The sequence below is a fragment of the Neurospora tetrasperma genome, assembly GCF_000213175.1.
Source record: "Neurospora tetrasperma FGSC 2508 unplaced genomic scaffold NEUTE1scaffold_5, whole genome shotgun sequence".
Lineage (NCBI taxonomy): Eukaryota > Fungi > Ascomycota > Sordariomycetes > Sordariales > Sordariaceae > Neurospora > Neurospora tetrasperma.
This window is the reverse complement of record NW_009799103.1, coordinates 2,169,656-2,181,918: the sequence shown is the minus strand read 5'-3', so window position 1 is coordinate 2,181,918 and position 12,263 is coordinate 2,169,656. Positions and strand designations below refer to the sequence as shown.

At 32.2% G+C, this 12,263-nt stretch overlaps 1 protein-coding gene across 1 annotated transcript; it reads right to left on the bottom strand.

The window, feature by feature from the left end:
• Positions 1-2,925: 2,925 nt before the first annotated feature.
• NEUTE1DRAFT_47595 (uncharacterized protein) lies at positions 2,926-3,126 on the bottom strand (the record flags this gene model as incomplete). The annotated part of the gene is made up of 1 exon (XM_009854491.1): positions 2,926-3,126. A coding segment is annotated over one exon (201 nt), but the record flags the coding sequence as incomplete, so codon positions are not given.
• Between the last annotated feature and the right edge of the window lie 9,137 nt (positions 3,127-12,263).

Here is a 12,263-nt window from a genome sequence, read left to right as displayed (position 1 = left end):
TCCGTCTCAATTACGGCGAAGTTAACTAGGATAAGAAAGCCGGCCTCGAATTCTTTATTTTGCAATAGAAATCTCGAGAATTTATTTCCCACTTTCTTATCCGTTTTAAGGAGGTCCTTTATAGAGCCAAAGCTAATACGTAGCTAGATTAAGCTATTATCAATTCGTTGATGTCTTCTTTAAACGATGAATAGTTCGGGCACCTCTGTAAATAGCCGGAAGCTCTAGATTCCTACCTAGAGTTATACGCCTTTTTAAAACGCCTTAATAGTAATATTTTTCTTGGGGGGAGTAGTACGGGGTACTCTAGTACTGTTGTTTATATTGATAAGGGGGAACCGATAGATATTACTACTATTTGGACGTCGGGGAGCTCTAATACTCCAATAGATACTTAGCTGAAGAAGTAGAAGAAGAAGGGTGCTTGTACGGCTTGCGGCTTACCTTCCTATTAGGCTAATATATACCCGAGTAAATAGAAGGTCTAGGTCCGGTATATCCGAGTGTCCGAACCGGTTGGGGGCCCGGAGGAAAACGACGAAATTAATAATAGCAACGAATAGTAGGTATAAATATTAGCCCAGTAAGACCCGAAGGGTAGGCTCCAGAGCTCCGTCAATACTGAGAAAACGTTAGTCCTATTAGTATTAGAGGATGCTAGAGCTACCCGGAAAGGCTGTGCGTACCCTACTTGTGTATTGGTAATAGCGAGTCTTACTAAAAGTATATATATTGAATACCGCTGTAGCCGGTAGTCTAAAGGAGCCTCCTGACTAATAGCGTATAGGTCCTATAATAAAGTCGGTAGGACGGTAATTTTTACGGATAGATAGAACTGAACATTATAGGGCATTGCCGGGGGGGCTCGGGGTGCCCGGCGTAGTAGCTACTACGCAATTCGGGGGTAGTACAGAGCCGGCGCCAATATATACGTAAATAATAGGTATTAAAGTAATAAATAGGACTTTCTTAGGGAGATATACTTAATTACTAGCTCTATCGTTGATTATTTACTTAATTGTTATTCTCTTATATAAACCCGGGTAGCTAGGAGTTCTTAGGAGCGCTCGGGAGTACTAGAGGTTACTAGAGCGCTTGGATTCTTTCTTATATATAGCATTTCTAGCTATTTTTCGAAGGGAGAGGTGGGAAGTAATATCACGGGGCTAGCGCCCAGAGGTAATGCCTAGCTAACTGTATAAACTAGGCGTACCCTCTAATTAGGTGCACGGGCCGGTCGGCTATTGGCAGCCGTCTTAGCGCCCGATGCACTGCGTACCATTGGGTACATCCCTCGGGGCGCCGCACGGGCCACATTTCAGGCCTTGGCATTTCTGGCACCTTCGATGCCTACGCTTTTCGTATATTTAACTGTCGGCTCTGTGCCAGCCATACTGGCACAGAACCTCCTCCTCTTTGTCGGTTATTTCAAGCTCTTTTCAAGGCCTACCTGCGTGTATACCTCGTAGATCCCTTACAACGCCTTAACCTACCTAAATTTAATTGTACTACTCTTTAATTTATCAACGGGTAGCTAATTTCTAATTTATTATATCTAAATATAACTAACTACTTGAATTACCGTTCCCCGGACGAATTTTACTTAGTCCGTACGGGTAAATCTTTCTTTAAAGGCCTAAACTTTTTTATTGAAAAAAAGGTCAAATAGTAAATAAAAGGTTTCTATTTTTAGGTTTTATATTAGTATAATTTTATATGCTCTAATAATAATTTTCAAACATTTAGTCTAATATTTCACTAGCCTAATTACAATCCTTTGTAATTTCCTATAAACTTTAGTTAGTTACTAGAATATTAAGGCTCTATATATCATAGCGCTATAAATATATTTAGTATATTTTTCCCTTACCCGAATAAAGGAATAACCTTAGGTTTTTATTATTAATTTTATTAGTACACATATTTAAAATTTTATTTTTTATTTTACTACTTCCGTATAAGCCCGGTAGTTAAATTTATAGTCTAGTTAAGCCCTTAGGAATTCATTAATTCTATTAGTTAAAGTACTATAACCCTAAATTAGAGAGTTTCTATCCTTAGTACCCTTATCCGCGTAAAATATATTAATTCCGTTTTATTCGCTTCGAACTCTATACTTCACGCCCTAACCTATTCCAAATATATCTCTTATACTACTAATAAGGTCTAAGAGTTCTTTCTAGTAGTATAGGCTACTATAACAATATTAATATTATTTATAAAGCCGATTATAAATATATTCGGGATTATTACTAACTTCTAATATAATAAAGTAATAAAGAGGATAAATAGGACAAGTAAGAGGGGGGAGCCTTAAAGTACGCTTACTATAATAGTATAGGGGTAAAATATTTTATTATTAAAAAAGAGAGCGCCTCTCCTATCTATAACGAAGTTCGCTACCTATTTAATAATCTACGTTAAGAATTATATTTTTTATTAAATTTATAAAAGCTACCTATAATTAACCCTATTAAATACACCCTTTAGATCGAGGAGTATAAGGGATATTACAATCCCGAGTTTCTATACTATATAAACTGTATTATTAATTACCCGGACTATAAATTCCGTTAAACAGCTTACTTAATTACCTATCTAGCCTTCCGGCAGAAAATTGAATTCTTTAATTACCTATATAAATCTCTTAACTACAAAAGCTTTAAGGATCTTTCTAATATTACTAAATAACAATATAGGTTTCTATATACCTATTAATTTTTACTAAATAGCGCTGTTTCCAAGCTTCTTAAGGACAACTACTTTTATATCCTTAAACTACTACGGGAAATACCCGAGCCGGAGGCTAGCGGTTATTGAGTATATTATGGCCTACCGGAATAATTGTCTATACAATTCTAAAAATCTATTTAAATATTAATCGACGCCCAGGACTTTATTAAGCGTTATTTAGGAGAAAATATCCTAAACATCCCCTTTAATAACTAATTCGCTATTAATTATTAAATTAATACTATTTATTAATTTAATCCTGTCCGGTAAATACTCTATTAGAATATTTACTCTAAGGAAGAAACGATTAGTAAAAATTTCAGCCTTACTATTGTAATTTTTAATTTCTATTACCCCTTCGCTAGTTCGGAGGGTTAATAATTTAGGTAAATCTATTAAGTAATAACTTTAGGTCCGGGCCTATTTCTCTAAAGGTTAGAGTTAATTCGGGTTCTTTAAAGCTTCGGCAACGCTTTCGTACTACGTAGCCTACTATACTTTCAAAATAATCCTCTTCCTTTGAATTATTGTTTCAACAAACTCCCTCTAATTTAATAAGAAAAAGCCTACGTGCACCCACCCCAAACCTTCCCATACCCAGTTTTACCCAATATTAGCTATTATATAAATTATCGAGTTTTAGCGGTATTTCTGACCGTTTTACATGTGTCACAACATCTGGATTACCCCCCCCCCCCCATATGAATCACCATAATCTGACCAACTCCCCATAACTCAAATCTCGTAATATCTGTATAGTATTAAACTTATTACATTCTACTATCTAAATACTAACATTTAACAATTTAGAAAGCTCATTACATAAGGTAGTTAATAATAACTCCATAGCCTCCTCCCTACTAACCTCCTCTCACCGCTATACCTCCCGTTCCCTCTCTTCCTAATATCGACCCAACTCTTTATCCTCGTCCTTATTATTATTAACTATAATACAACTACAAACTTCACTCTAAATATTACAATTATCCATCTCTTCAATATTATCCCCTAACTCGTATTATAAATAATTATAACGTACTAAAGCTCGTATAGGAGCTGTATGTTTAAATTTACCTCGGGGGGCTATAGATTTAACCTTCCTACCCTAGGTTATTCGGGCGGCTACTTAAGCGGGTAACCCACCGGGTAGAATAGCTTCGTCGCTAAATAGACCGCCCTACTTAGGAGGTCGACCCTTTAGCATACCCTAGGCAACTAGACGAAATTGTAAATACTTATCTATTACATCCTAGTATAGTAATTAATATAGGGAAGGACCGGGAGGGTTAGTATAGTTACTTATATATCGTTGAGTAAAATACTAAATTGGGTAATAATCGGCTTTAATAACTAAGACCAACTTACCTTCTTCCTTTTTAGCCTCTATTTTATAGGTATAGGGTAATCTATATTAGAATCTAAACTACCTTATATAAGGTTTATAATTAATATTAGGAAGCTTCGTACTCGGTTAATCAGTTTAAAGCTAGTAATATTAATAATTAAATAATTTATATACCTAAGTAATAATATTAAAGGGGGTATTATCTACCTAAGGACGCCCATTCTAATCTATACATACTCGTAAAAACGAAGAGGCAATAATCTCTTCAAAATAGATATAACGGCGGTTAATATATTAAGTATATACCTAGTGCAAATTTATTAAACCGCTACGAACGGATAAACTATATAATTTAAACGAACTATTATTAAATCTATTCGGTAATATAATTCTTTACGTACAATTAAAGTAATTTTTGATATAGTACTCCGCCTACTCTATTTTATAAAGGAGTAAATCGGTTATAATCTCTTTAATAATAATTTCCTATACTTCCTTAAATTAATAATATAGGAACAATAAAGTACCTTTAAACTCCAATATCGATAGGGTATAGATTATATACTACTATATATAAAAGAACCCTACCCTAATATTAATAACCCTCTTAGGAAGTGGACTTAAATTAGCCTATATTCTAGTAATTATCTTAACCTTCTTATACATACGGCGGATTCGATCAATATTATCTTTATTATATTAATCTATAGCCTTTTAGTATAATTATTATACCGCTACTTAATTACTAGTAGAACTAATCAAAAACTTAAAAGAATCTTTATTACTATTTTACTCCTCCTCGAATTACCTAACAAAATTATTACTATTTTGTACTATATATTCCCAATCGTCTTTAAAGTATTTAACAATATAACAATTAATATATTATATATATTATTAATATTAAGTAATTAGGAGTATTCGATTAATAATTCTAATAAATTAGGCGTTACCGTTGGTAATAATTATAATTAGTACGGGGATATTAAACTCGTCGGTAATCTTTTTAATATACTCAATCAACCAGCTAAACCCTTCGTCTCTCTTATTATTAAATACGGCTTAAAAGACTTATATTAACGATTTTATAGAAGTAAGTATAATATCCTATACAATTAGTATATAATACCAATTAATCTTATTTATAGTATTAAATAATAAATCATATAAATATCGCTTCTATAATCTCTATTACTTCCTTATAAATTAGAAGCTATAGCGTAATACACTAGGTTCTTCATCCTCATTATTCTCCCTATCGCTATCTCCCTCATTATAATAATCGAACTCTATATACTTAATTACAATAAGCTCGTAGGTTTCAAATAAACGAATAAATACCTAAGTATTTTAATACCCCCCTCTTTCTTTCCTATATAACCGTTATTAAGTATTATTTAGGTCTTTATATATAAGGTAATAGTATAGAAGTTTAGCTTTAACCATCGTATAAATAGTATATATAATCAACTCCTATTATATAAGAAGACCATTAATATAGCCTACCTCCTCGTCGGTTAACAACCTAGTACAAAATATTAAATAGCCGCCCAAGTAGCGCAATAGAGGATAACCTTTATATATATAGTCCTTCGCTCATATAGTATAATTATAATTATATCTTTTAAAAGATTAAACGATAATACGGAAGGAATAATTAGGCGCGAACTTCTTAGTTATTATACATCGTTTCTTATAAGGATTCGAAGGCGCTTATTTCGATAGCTAAATATAATTACAATAGAATACTATACGCTAGGGAATCCTTATACCTACTTACTATACTTTGAAAATCTTAGGGAAATAATTAATATATTTTATCAAAATACTAAAGCGGTAGCAACGGTATATATTAATAATAGTATAATATATATTATTAAAGGAGTTTTAAGGAAGGAGGGCGAGGATTGGGTCGTTAGCCGGCACAGCACATTCAGTATCGCAATTAAATAAAGCATCGCTTACAAAGGTAACAAACAAAGTAATTAAATCGCAACAGCAAAGTTATACAAATAGAGGAGCATCGGTAGAAGATATATATATCGATTATTATTAAATACAATTAAAGGGGATTACAAACAATTGAAATTAATTAATTTAAACGAAATTACGTACGTTGAAGGTATTATATTATATTATAGCGTAATTACAATATATAATAATTTACGGTATAAAATAAGTGTAAATAACTATATAAAAAAGCGTAAAAGAAATAACCAAGTTAGAGTCGATGTTGTGTGTATTAGAAAGACGAAATTTTACAGGTAAAAACGAGGATTTCAATATCAGGTGTCATCTCGCTATCAGATCCACTTTTTTAGGGAAACTGGGTATAGGAAGGTTTGGGGTGGGTGCACGTAGGCTTTCTCTTTAATAATATCTAATATTTAAATTATATTTAATACTTCTACTATACTTCTCTTATAACTATCTTATATTCTAATATCCACTAATTTACTCTCCTCCCTCGACCTTTCTTCTAATGTAGGACGAATTCTTCCGTAATACTAGTAAATTCTCAATCGAACCTACGAAATCCTTATTCGAAATTTTCTATTATATTAATCCTTTCTGGGACCGAAATCCGTTTTTCTACTACCTCCTTTACTTTTACTATATTTATAAAATTCTAACTATAGCCTCCTTCTTTGTTTATCCTCCTATTCTTTCTTTTTATTTAGATTTAAATTTCTTAAGGGTAATAGTCCAAACCGGTTTATTCGTACCGCTATACTCCCTAATATTCGACCTTAAGCCTAAGTAATAGTTATATATAATCGATTATTTTATTTCTCTCTCCTTATATTATATTACTAAACTTTATTAACTTACTACAATGGGGAAGTAAATTAAACTTCTAGCATTATATTTATATAAAGAAGTATATAACCCCTATACTAATCCTATTCTCTAAATCCCAATTAAGATAATAAAAATTAAAGTCCTTAATAGTAATAATTTAATTGCCTATTAGGGGCCTAATTTTAAAGAATTCGAAGAGTAAAAACCCCTACTAATATTCTAGTATTCTTAATATTAGGATAGGGGAATAAATAGAATAAACGATCGTTAAATCCCTTAAATGTTTAAATATTATTATAAACTAATTCCTTCCGGCTTAAAAATTAGAGTTCCTTAAATTCTACTACTTATTTATGTATATTATTACCCTTCCCTTTTTTTAAATAATCGACCCCGAAATACCTCCCGCCCTTAGGACGGTAAATATCCCTGTTAAAATTTCTACCTAGCTCTTAAATTACTATAATATTATAAATCTCCTCTTACTCGAATAGAAACTTCCGTCTCTTATACAACTTCCCTATATTCTAATAGAGTATTTTTAATTAAACTATTAATTACCCTAAAATGGGGTTCCTACTAGTCCCTTAGCGGAGGATAAAGGTATTATCACAGGGCTAGCCTATGTGCCTTGTGCTTGGTGCCAGCGTATAGTAGCTTCTAAGACTGCTGTCGCTGTTATTGTTGCCGGCGCATTGCCGGCAACTAACTGGCCGGAGCGCTGCCTGCCGCGGGTTCGTAGACCCGCTGGCGGCCGCCCTTATAAGGCTAGTCTTCCGGGTACCCGGCTGCACTTCTCTTCCTTTCTCCTTTGTACAATTACATATAATTATATCTACTATCTACCCTTTGCCCGTAATAGTTAATTGCACTTTTTAATTATTATATTTATAGCGCAAACCTATTTCTTTTATTGCGCGATTGATTATTAGTCTGCGCGCGTGTAGGAATCGCCTCGCTCGCCGAGCCGCCGAGTCCAGTACCCCGAATATTGATAATTATAGTTATAATAATTATAGTTACAATCTCGCTCCCTTTATTTAGTAAATAAGGGCAGGTACTCTTTATTTAGAGGATAAAAGACCGCTTTGCACAATTACTTTTCTTATATTTTATAACGAGAGTAGTAATTATACGTCCTTCTCTTCTATTAGTAGTATTAACAATTTTATTAACTTCGGTGCTCCTCCTAGGAGTATGCTGTTTAATTTAAACAATATTTATAAGGTATTTAACGAAGTTGTTAATATTACCGACGTTGCTATTTATTAAGCCGTGTTCGTTGAACTTCTTCTTTTATTAATAATTAATGATTTTTTTATCGGTATTAGTAATAACGAGGAGAAGAAAGTTGTCCCTCGCATTTATTTTAATGTAATTAATATTCTTGTTTAAGACCTTGCCTTCTATTCGATTATTGTTCCGCTCGGTCGCCTTCGCTATAACGATTTCATTTATTATAAGAATATTGCCATCGACTTTGAGCGTAGCGAGGATGAACTAAAAATTGTTTGCGAAGTAGTTACTAAAGCTTAAGATAATTTCGATTAGAAGAATTTTGACTATTTTAATTTGAAGGTTATAGCGACCTTTAGAAGAAATATGATAATTTTAATATAAATTACACCGCCCTTAAGCTTTATCGTATTGATATTTAGTCCTTATTTGATAGTTTCAATAAAATAACTAGTATTAGTACTAGTAAAATGTTGTTTTTGAGGTAGATTGTAGAGAATCCGCCGATTTTTACCAGTAAAGAGAATTTTAATACTACTCGTAAATATGAAATTTTTAAAGTATAGTATTTCTACATTTTGTCCTAATAGAAGTACGACCCCCTCTTTTATATCAATGAGGATATTAAAATTATTTGTACTACTATATTATTAGGTCCCGAAATTTTAGTCGGTATTTAGAATAATTTAGATATTCTTTAGAATGGAGGAGATATAGATTTTTAGTATTAGAAGATTAGTATTGAATTTATAAAGTATTTGGTTATTTGTTTCTAGAATGTTAATTTGAAAATGGATGCCGGCCGTTGTTTCGAGGAGTTTTTTATAAAGAATATGTTTTTCGTAGAGTTTGAATTGGATTTTATTAATTTAATAAATTTCTACAGCCTTAATTATTCTATAACGGTTTACTATTTGCGTAATGAAATTAATAAATACCTCTATAATGCTTTTACGTATTGCGACCTTCCTGAAGCTAACGATTTTAAGAAGTGGTTTGCAATTTACTATATTATCACTAGTAATTTGGAGGATACCGATTATTGCTATAAGATGAATATTTATTTTTTTGGTAATAGCGCCCCCGCTGCCGGTAGAAATTCTAGTAATATTAATATTAATATAGGTAGTGCCTTTAATTCCTATAATACTAATAATGTCTTAGTTAGTTAGGGTAGTAATAAGATAGACTTTAATACTATTAATTTTATTATTTTTATTTATAAAAATGTTTTTGCTTGGTATACTTGTAATAGTAAGTATTACTAGTGTAATAGTAATAGTAATATTATTTATAATTATTTTACTTCTATTAATTATAATACTTCAGGGTTTTAATATAATAAGGGTAAGAGGAATAAGGGTAAGGGTAGAGGTAAGGGTCATTGTAGGGAGGAAATTTACATTGCTAAAGCTACGCCCGCTATTATTACCGCCGCTCTTATTATAGCCCCCGCCGTTACCGCTACTAATAGCGAATATTATAACGAATTGGAAAATACTTAGCCTTTGTGCTTAATTGTGTATAAAAGCCTTTTCTATTATTATTATAGAAATGAGTTTTGAATGCCCCGGAGTTAAAGGGTTTAGAGGAGGTTAGGATATAATTATTAAATAGTTCTACTTTCCTAAATTTAATACTCTTATCCTCTTATATTGTAATTAGATTGTGTAAAGATTATTGTATTTCTTTTATTAATACTAGCTATTTTATATTTACCTTTATTAATTATTCTTTTATTATTAAATATAATTTTCTTTATTTTTACTTCCGCTAAATAAAGAAAGGATTTTATACTTACTAATAGAATTATTAAAAGTATTATTTCCGAGGCAGTAATAGCGAAGCTCTATATTGGGTACTATGATAAAACGATTACTTTTTTTAGTCTATAATATTTTAAAGAACTATTTAACTATTCTAAGTTTTTTGTAGATATAATATTACAAATACGAAATCGATTACAATTAATACGGAATATATTTTATTAATTCCGTTCATAAGGGCCGCTATTTACTTACTAACTTCTTTAGAAATTAATTAATAGCCCTAAAAGCCCTTATTAACCGAATTTCGGTTGTGGCTATCTATAGTAGGGCTGCCCTAATTCCTTTACTGACCCTAGCTCTTAAATTACTTTTGAGGAATAAAGTTACTGCCTCTGCTAAAGTAGCCCTAGCGCCGCCGGAATTAATATTGGTTAACGAAATTATTAGCCCTATTTAAATAGTACTAGTACTACCGATTCTTGCGCTAGGAATTCTTAAGGCCGGCTATCGACCTATTTTTACTTCCGTTAAAGTATTAATAATTAGTAGGGCCGGGTCTAAGATCGGTATTACGGGTATAGCCGTACTTTTCTTTGGAATTAAGAGCCTAGTACCCTACGACCCCTATATCCGCTTTAATAGTTAATGTATTTCTGTAGGTATAAAGCGCCTTTAAGCCCGCCGTTATTATAATTTCGATAGTACTACTTCTATTAAATCTAATGATATTAGAGAGTTTAATACGGCTATTTTTAATTTTATTTACGAATCCTAATAATTATAGTTGTACGTTATAAATTATATTGAAATTAAGAGGTTAGTTACTATAGCGGAAATCTAGGATATAAATTTGACCGAAGAGATGGTTGCTAATATAATGGAGGGTGACGGATAGTAATTTAAGGAAAGTCTTCCCCTATTCTTCTATAATTTTATTAATAATTTGGCCGGTACTTATTTGTCTAAGGAATTTAGGGAGGCTATAATCCTCGTTAAAGCGATTTACTTTATTGGAAACTTCGATAAAGACGCCCTATTCTATAAGGAAACGATCTAGTGCGTATACTTAATTAAGATTTTTGATGAAGATGCGAAGAAATTTCTTAATAAGGCCGATTATTTAGTTAAAATAAAGGACGACATTATTGCTATTTTAAAGGAATTGGAGGGACGATAATATATTAACGAGGTAGTAGCCTTCTTCCTGTTATTAGTTAAGGAGGTCCTGCCAAATTATTTATATAATTATAAAATCGAGTTCTAATTGGGAGCGACCCCTTTTAATGCGTGATTGCGTTGTCTGTTCCTGATTGAAGCCGTTGTTGTTAAGAAGTGGATCGATAAGAATTTGAAAAAGAATTTTATCTACTTATTATAATTTGCGGCTGCGTTCCCTATCTTTTTAGTAAAGAAGCCCAGCGGCGGTATCCGTATTTATATTAATTATTATAGTATTGATAATATAACGTTAAAAATGCGTTACCTACTCCAATTGAGTAAGGAGACTTTCGATATTATTTACTAAATAAGAATTTTATTAAATTCGATATAATTGCCGCCTTTAATAGAATTCGGGTAAAGGAGAGATATAAATGGTTTACTGCCTTTATTACCCGTTTCCGCCTTTACGAGTCTATTATTTACCTATTTAGTTTATAGGGCGCCCTAGGAACTTTTTAAAACTATATTAATAATATACTATACAATATCTTCGATATATACGCTACTACCTATTTTAATAACGTTTTAGTTTATTCGGATAATAAGGATAACTACGAAGGCTACGTTAGGGAGGTTTTATAGCGGATAATTCGAGTAGGGCTTTAGATCAATATCGATAAGTACGAGTTCTACGTTATACGGACGAAATACTTAGGCCTAATTATTACCTTGACAGGCTTCGAAATAGATCCTAATAAGGTGGCCGCCGTTATAATTTGGGAGGCCCTAAAAATTAAGAGGGTATTGTAGCGTTTCCTGGGTTTTGCTAATTTCTACCAATGATTTATTAAGTACTCTTCGATTATTACTGGCCCGTTGTACGAGTTAACGAAGAAGTCGGCGGAATAGTAGTAGATTAACCGCTATTAAAAATTGTTTGAAGCTTTTAAGAAGGCTTTTAGTAGTAGTCTAATACTCCGGATTTATAATTAGTTAAAATAGACCGTTGTTGAAACGGATGCCTCGAATTAGGTTTAGACGTCGGAGGTTAATATTATATTAAAGTCTATAGCGGAGCCTGCCTAACTAACAATAGCCTCTCCAGCAAATATAGAGGCGCTAAAAGTACCAGTAGTAGTAATATTAGAATCGGTTTTATAGTAGGAATTAGAATTTCTATTGCGCTAATCCTTATCCTCCAAAATCTTCGTAAAATT